Here is a 14,703-nt window from a genome sequence, read left to right as displayed (position 1 = left end):
ACGAGCGAGCGAGCGGGGGCGCGAGGCGTTTACCTGGAGGCAGCGGCTTGGGCGCGCAGAGCGGCCGCGGCTCCCCCGCACCTGCGGCCATGGATGAGGAGCGCGCCCTCTACATCGTCCGGGCCGGCGAAGCGGGGGCTATCGAGCGGGTCCTGAGGGATTACAGCGATAAGGTAAAGAGCCCTGGCCCTGGGCGTGCGGTAGAGCACCCCCGGGCCGCCCTCGGGGCTTGCACATCGCATCCCTCCCAGCCCCCTTCATTCCGGGGATGCGCGTTGCTCTCCCCCGAAAACGTTTCCGGCTTGGGCATGCGTGTTTGTGCCCCCAGCCTTTCGCGTCCGTGCATCCTGCATCCCCCTGCCCCCACTCTGGCGCCCACTCCTCTGATTCCGGCCCAGCAGCCTGTCCTGCGGTCCTCCTCCCAAGCGTGCAAGTCACACCCCCGGAATCCGTAGATGTGCGTCTGTGCCCTGTGCCCCGCTCGGGGATGCATACATGCACGCGAGGCTTCCTCACCTGTATAGCATGAAAATCCGTGTTTCCGTGCTTAAACACGGCCCTTGACGTGCATAAAACCTATCAGCCACGATGGCAGTTCTTTGTATACCTACAGCACTATACAATTTCCAAGGCTTGATGTCTCATGTATGGTCTAACTTGATTCTCAGAGTGTTTATAGGGTAGATGGTGTCATCCTCCCCATTTTATAGATGAGAAAACCGAGGCGCTAAGAACTGAAATCACGCCAAGGTCATGGACATACTGTGTTGTAAGTGGGGGGGGGGAGATTCTGACTCCTAATAATACCTATTATTTGTATCGCATTAACAGCTTTCCCTCCATTATCTCATTTAATCTGGACAGCAGCCCTGCGAGGTTTTATCTTCGTTTTGCAATTGAGATTCTATATCAGTTAAGTAACTTGCCCAAGGTCATACTTGTGAGCTGGGATTCCAGCCTAGGTCTTCAAACCATTCATTGTTCTTTCCACTTTACAACTCTCCAGTAAAAAGATACCTTGTTATAAATCCCAGTCACTTCTCTGAATGTTTCTCCAAGAACCGTTAGCTCTCCATCACTTTTCCTTCCAGGCATTTTACATGCTTACTTCAAAAGGTAGCATATCACAACTTTGTTCTTCCATTTAGAAGACTACTTAATAGGAATGACTGACGACTCACTTCTGTGAAAATACACTCAACACCAAGTCTCAGCCTAGATAAAGCATCTTTCTTCCTTTCACTTGCTTCCACTCATAGCTTCCCCTTCTGGGTTTGCTATGTGTTCAGCACTGCACTGTCTTATACTTTGTATGATTGAGCTGCCAGTGTGCCATTTCTGCCCTGGGGGGGAGAAGATCCAAAAATAAGACAGCTTGATTTCCATTTAATCTTCCCAATAACCCTGTGAGGAAAGTGGTGGTATTCCCCATTTCATGAACAATATTTAGGATAATGTTGGCCCAAGTCCACACATTCATTGAGAGATGGGGCTGAGATTTGAATCTAGGTTGTCTGACTGCACTATCTACAGTACTGTGCTGCTTTCTTTGGGAGGATGTATGGATGGATTCAATTCTGTCTGTATCTTAGCTCCTTCACTTTCTAATATGCTTTACTGTTGCATGTCTGCCTAATTTAGGAACAATTCTTTTAATGAATACGTGTACATATTGTGAAGATTATATTCATTTAATTTGATTTATAACCCCTTTCAAAAAAAAATGTGAGGCAACTACAAACTGATTTTCAAAAGAAAGAGTGTTGAATCAATCAGTATTTATTTTTGCAATTACTATATGCCAGATATCCAACAATAAATAAGAACTTTCTTCTCTAGTAAAGGGAGGAGTTGAAAAACCTCCAACTGGATCTTACCACTTTCTTCAATATTTCTCCTTCCTTTCATGGCTAAACTGATTAGAACTCCAGAGTTGCTCCCTTGAATTTATCTCTTCCTCTCCTTGATCTCCCTCTAGGTTGGTTTCTACTGGCCAAGTGCTGTCAGAGCTTAGTTTCTGGGTATCTCCAGCTCCCCTTTCACATTGGGAATGTTTCTAAAGTTGTAATGCCCAGTGTATATCATTTAAGGTGGTATTCCTGAAGTACTTTTGGGCTGCGCCTAAGAATGCTCTGACTTGACGTGAACCAGGTCAGTCTGCTCCTTCAGAAAAGAGCTGTCATGTTTAATGCTGATTATAGTAGGGCTACCATACAAAGAAAATAGCTGAGGTTCATGTAGTCCGTGGGGCTTTGCCCCTCAAGGCAAGAGAGATCTTGGAGGCAGATGAATAGGAAGGAGAAGTGTGATTGCAGTGATCTGGCAATAAAAATGGGGAGGTGGAATTAAATTGCCTGGCTCTATGGGATATGGAGTCTGAAACCTGTGTGCTTGATTTTCCTTATCTGGAAAAACAGATTTGAGAAATGTTTAGAATAAAAGGTGATTATGGGGCATTGAGACACTATCTAACCAAGAACAGAAATGAATGATGTACAAAAAAAGTGACTTGTTCATTATTTGGAGGAGGAATTTCTTTATGCTACCTTTATTTCTCTAGTAAAGCTAGAACTTGGGACAGTTCTAGAAAAAGTAGCTGAATACTGTGTGCTTGATTTTCCTTATCTGGAAAAACAGATTTGAGAAATGTTTAGAATAAAAGGTGATTATGGGGCATTGAGACACTATCTAACCAAGAACAGAAATGAATGATGTACAAAAAAAGTGACTTGTTCATTATTTGGAGGAGGAATTTCTTTATGCTACCTTTATTTCTCTAGTAAAGCTAGAACTTGGGACAGTTCTAGAAATACAGCGTACACATTTGAGTAGAGTATGTAAATATCCTGGACCATGTAAGAGGGCTTTTTGCTTTCCACTTTGAGGTTGAATTCTGACTCTTTGAATTCATTCCACAGATTTTTGCAGAGGAGCATGTTTAATGGGTTATTGCCTCTAAATAGTGGAAAGAAGGTAGAATTTAAAGTCAGATAAATCTTGGTTCAAATCTGCCTTTTGGGCAGCCCCGGTGGCTCAGTGGTTTGGCGCCGCCTTCAGCCCAGGGTGTGATCCTGGAGACCCAAGATCAAGTCCCACATCGGGCTCCCTGCATGGAGCCTGCTTCTCTCTCTACCTGTCTCTTCTCTCTCTCTCTCTCTCTCTCTCTCTCTCTCTCTCTGTCTCTCATGAATAAATAAATAAAATCTTAAAAAAAAAAAACAAATCTGCCTTTTACTGGCTTCATGACTGTGGATGTTATTTTAAGCCTGAGTCTTGGCTTCCTTATCTGTAAAATAGGGATAATATTACCGAAGTTATTATGCAGCTAAGTTAACCAAAGTTTAATGCTGTACACTGAGCAGAGTGCATCTAGGAGGCATTTACTCAGTGAGTTTTAGTTCTAATGAGCAACGTACTCAAGAGGTCCTGTGGCTCTGGAGCCATACTGCCTGGACTCTAATCTTCAACTTATCATTCATTTGGCCTAGGACAAGTTACATGACTTTGTTGTGCCTCAGTTTCTTCACTTGTCAAACAGGGACAATAATAGTACCTACAGCATAGGTTTGTTGTCAGGATTAAGTGAGTTATATGTCTAAAGCACTTGTAACAGTGCCTGTTACTGTAACTGTTAGTTTTGAACAAAAAAGGCAGGAATTAAACATGTAGCACTGAGTTGATGTGGCTTGGTAAAAAAAAAAAAGAAAAAAGAAAGAAAATTGAAGAATATATATAAAAAAAAGAAAAAAAAGAAAATTGAAGAATATACTTCTATCCTTTCTCTTTTCCCCTGACCCTTACATTTTCTAAAGCGTAGCAAAATACCTTGTACCATGTTTAGAGCCACAGTTACCTATCTGGCTCCAGGTAGCAACATCTAATTTCTACTGTGTTACAGAGACTTTAATTTTCAAGCCTTCTTCCTTCATATACTGACTCTTGTTATTCTGGGGAGAGGGAAGATCTATCTATCTCAGAAAAAAAAAAAAGAAAGAAAGAAAGAAACTTGTCTGTTTTTCAAGGGCATAATGCAAGTTGACCCAGCACAGGAAAGTATTAAAAAACAAATAGGAAGAGTGGTTGTTCTTTTTCATTTGTCTCAATTCACCTGTTAACCTGTATTGAGTGCTTGCTGTGTACAACATATTACCTATCCCAAGCCCTTTCATATGTCATCACATAGAATCCTCATATTAAAACTTACAAGGGAGATAGCAGTATTCTCTTTTAGTGGGGCATAGGAAATTGAGGTTCAGAAAGACAAAGTGACTATCTATGGGCTCAAGGGCACAGCTAGAAGTGGCAGACCTAGTCTTTAGATTCCATATCCAGCGCTTTTTTTTTTTTTTTTTTTGCAAGGTCAGGTTGTCTTTATCCTGTCTATTCTATGTTTTTGAGCATGGAAGAGAAAAAGGTTTTCAGGACCAGTACATTTTTTCCTTTGGTTACTGTTAGGTCCTAATCACCTCCACTCCAGTTATAGAATGAGTTATTAATTATGGGTGGTATGGATTGTGCTAGTGTAGGCTGTTCAGGCTCCTCCTCCATCAAGGCCTGTTCTGATAACAGATGTAGTAGAGAGATTAGTTGCCATCATTATGATTATCAGAACAAACAATGATCAAGGGCCCCAAGGTGTATAGTAGTATCTTAGTTCCTTGAATCACAGGATATTTAGACTAGAAGGAATTTCAAAGGTAACTGGATCTGTCCCCCCCCTTCAGTTAAGAGGTGAAGAAGCTGAGACCTAGAGTCATCAATTATGATGATAGCCAGATAAATGGCTTGGTGGCCTTAGAGGCTCCCTGGGCATATGATTACTCCATATCAAACTCCAGCAGGATTCCATTTTGTAAAAATGGCAAATTTATGACGAAATTAAAGATAAAGTTATTTAAGATACAAGCAGATAGGTAGGTCTCCAAGAGTAGTCCTCATAGAGAGGAAAATGACACTGATAGCAGTGAGGTCTTCATTTATGTCCTAGAACAATCTGATTAATAGGGACCTAATATTGACACAGTTCTAGAAATGCAGACTACACATTTGAATAGGGTATGTAAATATCCTGGACCATGTAAGAGGACTTTTTGCTTTCCACTTTGGGGATGAGATCTGACTCTGAGCTCATTCCACAAATTTTTGCAGAGGAGCATGTTTAGTGAGGTGTTCCTTTGTTATACCTTGTTCTTGTTTCCAGACTGGATTATATAATCTCAGTTACTGGAATTTAGTTCTAGGAGTAATCTCTTCGTGAAACACAGCACACAACACACACACACACACACACACACACACACACACACCGCACCCCCGTTAGGCTAATTCCCTTATATCAGTACTGTTTTAATGTATCTTCTAAAATGTGAAATAACTCCTCTTAATTCACTGATAGGTCAGTACTTGGCTAGATGCCACATCACAGGCCATGCTATAATAACAATAGTGGCCACTTAATGAACACCTGCTATGTGCAAGGTGCCATACATAAAAGATAAGGAAACTCTGACAGGTAGTAAAGTTGAATAACTTGACCAAGGTCACACTTGTAGTAAACAGCGGAACTGTACTCAAACCCAGTGCTTTCTGACTCCTGAGCTTTTTAGAGCCTACTCATAGGATATAAAATCTATGGGGAGGAGTCCTCTTAAGTCTGGTGTGTCACTCAGCTGTTTCTACTTTACTTGGTCTCTAAATTGAACAATGGTTTTACTCTTTAGTTTATATTTGACTTGCTGCTCCTGTTCATCTGGAAATTAAGCACATAAAGCTGAGGTGGTTGACTGTTGGTTAGCAGTTCTGTAAAGGTATTTACAGCCAGAAATGCTAGTTCCCCTTCCCTTCCCGCCTTAGAAAAGGGATAGAATAAGGGCTAGAAGTACTGAATAGATTAGGTACAATCTAAGTTGTATAAAAGAAACCAGCCTTAGAGAGGCCAACATCTTTGGATCCAAACAGTCTTAGAGGGCTGAACTTCTGAATAGATTGGCACATTCAAAATTCAATTTGTATTGCCTCACATGCCAGTATATTTTCTAATTGAATTAAGCCCTCATGCTAGTTAGGACTTTTGAAAGCTTTTCTTTCTTTCTTTTTTAATGTTGTGGTTTTATGACCGGATCAGCCTTGCATTTAAAGGCAACAGAAGATTTAGTCCTTGGTACTCTTCTAAATTATCACCTTAAAAGATAAATTCTATGTAGAATCTGTTTAATAGATATATTTATAACTTAATGCGGGTCTTTCTAAAAGATGATTTCTTTCTCTGTTCCTTTACCATAAATGCCAGAGAAAGTTTAGGAAACCATTATATTGGCAACTAGGTTCATTTATTCCAGATAACTTATGGAATTAATATTTCACATATAATGGCAAAAAAATAGCTTTCTTGGTTTCTAAGTACAGTTTATTTTCACTTGTATTGGACTTTTTCTCAGCTTCAGTTTACAACCTTAGCCTGATGTCTGCTGCTTCTTTATCTAAAGTTAGTTTTTACTAAACCTCCCCTATAAATTCCTGAGTTATCTAATTCAGATTTACAGCTTGTTTTCCTTTCTTCTCTTTTCTTTCTTTCCTTATTCATTCATTTGTTTATCTTTTATTTTTAAAATTTCCCTTTTAATTTTAAAAATAATATACCAACAGTAAGTTTTGTCAAAGACATCACCAGAAACTCTACCACCCCTATACAGTTGCTTTTATTTTTGCATTTTAACACTCAAGCCTTTGTTCGAATGCATCCATATACTTATGCAGGTACTGTCATCATAGACATTTAGCTTGGTGTTTTACTATTTTTCCACTTGATGCCATTATAAGTAATTTTCTATGTTGTTACAGAGATCTTTAGCTATTTTTTGTTTTAATTGCAATATATTTCATCAGGTGGATGCATGGCAGTTTATTTCATCAGTCTCCTGTTGTTAGATATTCAGATTCTCTCTTTCTACCATAATATTAGATAACATTGTAGTAAATATGCTTATATTTTTCTCTCCTTCTGGATGATCTCATTAGGATAAATTCCTAGGAGAAGTTCTGCGTCAAAGGATATGAATATTTTTATGTTTTCTAGTATATGTTACCAAACTACTTTCCCTTTTAGAGTTTATGTCAGTTTATACTGCTGCCAGCAATATCACACCTAGATTATTGATGCCCATTTCTTAGAAGGCTTTGTGTCCTCAGTCTTGCTCTCCTTTGATCTGGTCTGTAGGCAACTGTCCAAAATATTCTTCCAGAATGCTCTACTGTTCACACCTCTCTAAGAATCTTCCTCTGGTTGCCTGTCACCTATCTTCCAGTTCAGTTATAAATTTTTAAAATCAAGCCATTCTTACTATGTTACATCATCCATTTTAATTGTTTTGCAAACCACATGTGAGGCCGCCTCTCTTCAGTTTCTTCAAATGGCCCTTCTCTCTTACCTCTAAGTCTTCCCTCTGACCATTTCTTACATCCAGAACTGCTTCTCTGTCAGCATTTCTCCATCTCATTTAATTTCAAAAATTGCTTCTTCTACAAAGCGGACAACACAGAACCACCTGTAATGATGCTATCTTGAGTACTTTGTGTACTTCTGATGAGTTGCCAATAAATGTCAGTGTGGCCAATGAGAAAAATGCAAAAGAAAGGCAGAGGTGTTCGGTGGAGATTTTTTTTTTAAAGGAAAACGTAGGATTCATGAGAGCACTTGGTTCTCTTGAATAAACCTGGAGAAAAGAATGCGAAATTTTGTGCTTTGTTTTTGGGTATTATCGCTGTTTATGTGACACTGAGCAAGTCAACTTACTCCATCCTCTGTTTCAGCTACAGAGTGGAAAATACAGTGTTGCCAATCATTTGGAGAGCTGTAACACTGTTCTCTTCCAATTATTTTTTCATCAATATCATTGACCTCATCATCATTATAATCCTAATATTTACAGAATATTTACTCAGCGCCAGGCACTGAGGTGGTATGTTATATGCCTTAGCTGTTTAACCTTCATAGCAGTTCTGTGAATAGGTCCCCCTTCTTTTCATAGGAGGAATCCACTGATAGAGATTTTGTTACTTGCTCAACTAGTTAGTGGTGGAGCCATATTTAAACCTTAATTCTTAGAGAATTACTTCTCTGAAATACCAATCTATCTTCCCTGTCTACAATTCTCTGATCATTTCTTACTGCATATGAAAAAGAAAACAACATTGGGTCTTAGCAACACTGGAAGACCCTTCCAAATTTCTGTCCAATTTACTTTTCCATTCCCCTCTTTTTCTATTCCCCTGTCCCCTCACATTTGTCCTATATTTCACTTTGAAAGACCTATTTATTTCACAAATATATCATATTTTCACACATCTGAGCCTTTGTTTCTGTCCTTAGAATGCTTTCTATTTGTCTCCTCGCAAACTCCTGTTCATCCCCCAAGGTCCAGCTCAAATGGTCTATACTCTATGCAAATCATTCCAAAAAAAAAAAAAAAACAAAAAAAAAACCATTCCAGATTTTCTTAGGCAGAGTTAGTGACTTAGTACTCTGTTATTTTGTCTGTTTTTCTGCTCTAGTCTTTTACACTGCTTAATAATTATTTACTTACATGCCTTTCCTGCTTTAATATGAATGTTGAAATACAATATGGGAATGCAACATTTTTACAGACATGTTTTTAAACATAACCAAAATGAAAAATCTGTGTAATTAAAATGACATTGTTTCCCTTTTTTTCCCCCCTCAGCATAGGGCTACTTTCAAATTTGAATCAACAGATGAAGATAAAAGAAAGGTAAGCCTTGGTGTGTGTGTGTGTGTGTGTGTGTGTGTGTGTGTGTGTGTTTCATTCATGGACTCTCTAAACAGTGAACTTGTTTTCATCTGATGATTGTTTAGTTTTTGGTTTCCTTTCACTTTGCTTTTAGGAATGCTAAGAAGAAGACAAGTACCAGGGTTAGTATGGATTACACACACCTTTCTCCTCTTCCATCCCCATAGGACCATTATACTTGCATAAATCAGGGGAATGGGAAGGGTTCAGAGGGGACTGTCCCGTGTGTTCTCACCTCCAGAGATTGACTTTATTTGGTGGCAGAACTGTAAGCTGCCCAAAATGCATTGCTAATATTGTGAAGCTTGGCTTTGGGTTAAGTTTTGGGAAAGCAGCTGCTTGTGCTGTTGCTCCTCAACCACACATTGTTCCCCGTACTGGCAGTAATTTATATTGTTGTCAGCAATTGTCTTGGTCACTGACTTAACAGGCATAGAGAAAAATGGAGTCAAGAGCCTCACCAGTAGGGGAGTTATTATAAGAAAAGGTGAATCAGAGGGGCACCTGGGTGGCTCAGTCGGTTAAGTGTCTGCCTCTTGATTTTGGCTCAGACCATGATCTCAGAGTCTTAAGATTGAGTCCTGCATTGGGCTCTGCAGTAGGCTTAAAGCCTGCTTGAGGTTCTCTTTCCCCTTTTCCCTCTCTCTAAAAACAACCAAAAAATAAAAGTAAATAAATAAAAATTTAAAAAGATTTTATTTATTTATTCACTAGAGACACACAGAGAGGCAGAGACACAGGCAGAGGGAGAAACAGACTACCCGCAGGGAGCCCAGTGTGGGACTTGATTCTCGGACCCTGGGGATCATGCCCTGAGCTGAAGGCAGATGCTCAACCACTAAGCCACCTAGGCATCCCTAAATAAATAATTTTTTTAAAGGGTGCATCAGAGATATGACCATGTAGTTTATGTTTGCCTTTTGGGGTTGCCTGTGGTTGCTTTTATAGCTGATTAGAGCATGATGCTAAAGAAGAAGCTCACTAGCTTCCCTTGACCATTTTGCTGGGCAAAATGACTGGGCACCTGGGTGGCTCAGCAGTTGAGCGTTCACCTTTGGCTCAGGGCGTGATCCCAGAGTGCTGGGATCGAGTCCCACATCAGGCTTCCTGTATGGAGTCTGCTTCTCCCTCTGCCTATGTCTCTGCTTCTCTCATGAATAAATAAATAAAATATTTAAAAAATAATAATGTCAAGACCAAGTGAGAGAATATGTCTGAACCAGTGTAAACCTACCACTGCTGCTGAAAAAATAGCTTAAAACCAGTGCTTTGCTGGGAATAGTCTGATAATACCTTGAAATCATCCCTTTACCTCCACCCCTACCCCCACCTGATGTCTACATTTCACTCATTTTACCTCTTAAGATTCCTACCATCCATTCTCTCCTTAATCCCTGCCCTAATTCACACCTTCATCTGAGTTACTGTACCAGTTTCCTGACTGTTCTTTCTTTTTCCAGTTATGTGCCCTTTCAGTCTGTTGTCCATAATTCTAAAACAACAGTATAATCATATCACTCCCAACCTTAATACCCATGAGTGACTTTCTTTGCCTATAGAATAAAGTCAAGCGTCTTAACATGATATAATACATGTCCAGTGATCTGATGTCTGTCCACTTTTGCAGTCTATTAGATACTACTCTCTATTGTATTTTATGCTTTAACAATATAAAATATTTCCAGCTACATACATATCTGTATCCCTTCTGCTTTCTTTCTAACTTTCCACATGTTGTGTTCTACCTAGAATACCCTCTCCTTCTTTATATACTACTTCCTCTTTTCACCTGGTTAATTCCCACTCAGCTCTAGGAGCACCTCCTTTAGGAAGCCTCCTCTGGCATTCTATCAGGGTGAAGTAGGGTGAAGTATCCCTCTTCAATAGTCCCATAAAATTCTATGTAAATCTCTAACATTATGTTTGTACATTGTCTCTTCATTATATATTGAGGTCTCTCATTGATAGACCCTGCAAACTCCAATGATAGATACTATTGCTTATGTTTATATCCTCGACATCTAGAATGCCCAGCACATAGTAGGTTAGCCAAAAAGTATTTATTGAATGAGTGACATGGAGTATAAACTTTGAAGGGTAAAGGTTTAAGTCTGATTTTCTTTTGGATACTCTGGTTTCTCTTCAGATCACATAAATCTTTTGCCTTTTACTGATTTTCTTTTGGATTTGAATAATGTAAACAAGACTCAAGTACCTTGTAGAACTAATTTGCAACTACGGTTATGCTGTTTGAAGAGTCTGTTCAAGATAGGCCTGCTCAGGCCTGACCCCTTATCTACTGAGTCAGAATTTGCTGAGTGGAATCCAGGCATATGTATTTTTATAAATGGTCTTTGGGAAATAAGTACTCACACATTGGGTGGGAGTACAAAATGGCACAATTCCTATGGAACAGAAACTGGCACTATCTACCAAAATTACAAATGCATTTTGCCCTTTGACCGAGCAACATCACTTTTAGAAATCTATTCTGTGGATAGCTTCAACCCAAGTAAACATAGTTATTCATTGAAAATTGTAAATAATAGCAGAAGATTAGAAACTAACAAGTGTCCAGCAATTAGGGAGCATTTGAAGAAACTAGGGTACATCTACATAATGGAATACTGTGATGTAGTAAAGAGGGGGGCGGGGGAGAGGGAGAAAGATAGGTATGTGCTAATGGGAGAGTTAAATGAAAAAAAAGGAGTAAGGTGTTAAAAAGAACAATTTTGATACATTCATGATAGGTGTTCAGGCTAGGGAGGCAGCTGCTATTTTTATTTTATTTGAGAGAATTTATACTATATCTGTTGATTCACTGTACCTTGGGATTCTGACACTAGAATCTTTGATAGTGCGCTTTTACTGGTCAAAATAAGCACAATAAGACAGATTCTCCGTACTCCATATAAGTTTCAGTTGATGGAGAATAATTTCCCATTTAGTTTTAATTTAAGCATGTGTGTTTTCTGTAGGATAGTAGCAAAACCTAACATTTCAAAGTGTTGTCTTTTACTGCCTGCTAGATCTTTGGAGACAGTAGCTTCTGTGCTGGTATTATTTTCAGTGACTCTGTGTAGATTCCTGGGAGATCTGATATAAACATAAGCAGTTAGGGACCTAGTTAGCTGTCTTATTAATGGAAAAAGATGGGCAAACAAAATCATTTTAGTCTCTGAGGGTTAAAATCATTAGTGACTCTGTGTAAGGCCCTAAGACTATCGGAATACTCTAAAGGATCTACATCCTAACAGCTTTTTAGGTTCTCCGTGTAGAGAGACATAGAATAGTAGGCATGTCTCGACATTAAACCCAGTCTGAAATTAAGAGGAACTCAAGTTACTGTCTAATTTGTTTTGCTGCCCTAGTATTCTTCTCTTTCCTAAACGTGTCTCTGGAGCCTTCTGCCACCAGCTCCGTGGTAACAGCAGCGCCCCTTTTGATAAACTAACTACAGGTGCTGTCTTTCTGAAAAACATACCTTTCTTCTGAAAAGTTTTATGACCACTTAGAAGTAAATGTAAAGGAATAGACAGAACCTTTCAAAAAATAAAACATGATTGTACTGTGTTTTTTAGGAAATGGTTATAAATTAATGATCCTTAGGCCTAATTCCAAACACTTACGTAGTGTTTTGCATTTTTACAAAGATTTACTTTGCAACAGTAATGCAGCAATTCTGTAAGTCTGGTGAGAATATCACCAATCCTATTTTATAGATAAGAAAACTGAGGCTTATGTTAATGATAACTTGCTAACACTCACATAACTAGTAAATGGCAGATCCTCAAATAGAGAATGGATTTTCTGATTGTAAAGTGCAGTTCTGCCACTGCTCAGTGCTCCATAGCTGCCACTCATTCCGACTTGAGATATATTTTCAGAAGGTTTGAAATTGTGACCCACTACCTTGTTTTATCTCTTATTCTTGAGAAACCATTTAGGCAACCAGACTTAAATTGGAAAATAGCAAAGGAAATTACCAAAAAGGAGAGCTTAAGTTTTTCTAGAGAAGTAAAGTCAGATACAACTGTTATTTTGCATATAATGCAAATAGTTCCAGGTGCATATGAATCATTGTATAGTTAGATATAAGCACCTGTGCTTATTGAAGCATTTGCCTTATATCCTCTACCTCTAGGCTGTGATTGTTTACCTGCACAAAACAAATACACCATGCAAATCGGTAGGATGGAGGGAAGTAATCTGAAAATTTACATCTTGAGGAAATGAAAGCTCTTATATTTGGCTTCTAAAACACAACTGATCTCCACACCGATAAAGAGTACTAATTGCAATAAATGTTGAAACATACATGTCGTTTAATGAGTAAAAAAATTGCAGCTCTTTCACCTGTGAGATAAGAATACAGCCATATCAAATATAGAAAACCTCAGTTGTCTAAGATAAATCTTTGTGTACATAGTGATTTTCCTCAAAAGAATAAAGTAAAAAATAGCCAAATTTCAAGCATTTATCTCATTACCTTTAAACTCGTATAGATAAGCCCATTTTCTATAAAGGCAGAGGATAATTGCTGAGTTGAGAACTCTTAAGAACAAGAACTCTGGCTTAGTTTTCTTTACATATATATTTCAGCCTCCCAGATGGCAGAAAATAGGCACCTATAGTAAACACCTGTTAAATAAATGGAGGGACTTGTAGATTGAATGGGAGCCAGAATTACAACGACTTGTACATATTGTTTGACTTTGATATTTTCTTAATTACACAGAATCTCAGTGTAATGTTATTTACGGGAAAAAATGGATACAAAAGCATTCAAACAGTATGATCACAGTCATGTAAAAGTAATAACTATACAAAGAAAAATGATCATAAGGAAATTTACTAAATTTACTAAATGGTGGCTATCTGAATATTATTACTGTAGGTGATATTTTTCCCTTTTCTATATTTAAATAGAAAATTACAGTAGATGATAGTGATTTAAGAATGTGATAATTACATAACATGTTACATATGCTACTCTATAGTAGTGTGGTTAGAGGCATAAGCAAAGATCAGTACTTTTTAATCATTTTCCTTAAAATTGAGCCTTTTTGATTACCTTATATATACCTTTGGAGGGGAACTTTAAAAATGCTACTAGTTTGGAAATAATATTGCCTATGGAGTCAATTTATGGTGTGAAATAAATTTATATGAACATGAAAGTTCATTCTACCATTTGAAATTTTCTTCTTTTTACTTCCCCCTCCCCTCCCGCCAGATCTGAATGTGCTTGGCATATTAGTAGAGATCTCTGTAGTCCACAGATATTTTTTCAGTAATTCCTGTGTGCCAGGTCCTGTGTTAGACCTTGGTTGCTAAGTTGGCTATTTGCCTTGTGGTGTGTGGTTTGGTACATTCTCAGCTACAGATGCATACTGAAGATTGCCATTGTGGACTCTAGAAAATGAATGGATAAATTTCCATATTAGATTCTCCTCAGGAAATGTGCCAAGACAGAATCATCAATTCTATACTGTGAATCCATGCTTAGGAATAGCTCAAGGCATGATGCTTGCTCTGAAAGCCTTTTATGCTTATTTTAGTTACTTGAAATTTTAAACTCCAGTTTTCACTAAAACAGAATGAGCTTCATATGCCTTATAAATTTGACTCAAATTTTATTGTCTCACCTTAAGGAATACTTTGATACAAGTACATCTCTTATTTAGAAGATAATAACTTTAAAGATAATCATTTTCAACATCTTGATTTCTTTGAAACACATATACACACACAGTCACACACACACATATACAACCAAAAGCATCCTAAACCTTTTACTTTTTAAAGTTCCTGTGTCCAGCTGGGATCTGGCATAAAACTTGGTAGAAGGGCTGAATTGTATCATAGATCAAGGTGAATGCCTCATAGTAGTTTA

General features: G+C 38.4%; 1 protein-coding gene across 5 annotated transcripts in view; it reads left to right on the top strand.

The window, feature by feature from the left end:
* Positions 1-14,703, top strand: part of RIC8B (RIC8 guanine nucleotide exchange factor B) — a 101,612-nt gene continuing 86,909 nt past the window's right edge. For all 5 annotated transcript variants that reach the window (XR_008664900.1, XR_008664899.1, XM_055328766.1 and 2 more), the window contains exons 1-2: positions 1-173; positions 8,721-8,768. Coding sequence is in view for 3 of the 5 variants with exons in the window: in XM_055328766.1 (XP_055184741.1) it covers positions 90-173; positions 8,721-8,768 (132 nt within the window). In the remaining 2 variants the exon portion in view is untranslated. The remainder of the gene's footprint in view (positions 174-8,720; positions 8,769-14,703) is intronic.

Source organism: Nyctereutes procyonoides, unplaced genomic scaffold (genome assembly GCF_905146905.1).
Source record: "Nyctereutes procyonoides isolate TBG_1078 unplaced genomic scaffold, NYPRO_anot_genome, whole genome shotgun sequence".
NCBI classification, from domain to species: domain Eukaryota; kingdom Metazoa; phylum Chordata; class Mammalia; order Carnivora; family Canidae; genus Nyctereutes; species Nyctereutes procyonoides.
The sequence above is the reverse complement of the archived record's forward strand: the minus strand, read 5'-3'. Positions and strand labels throughout refer to the sequence as shown.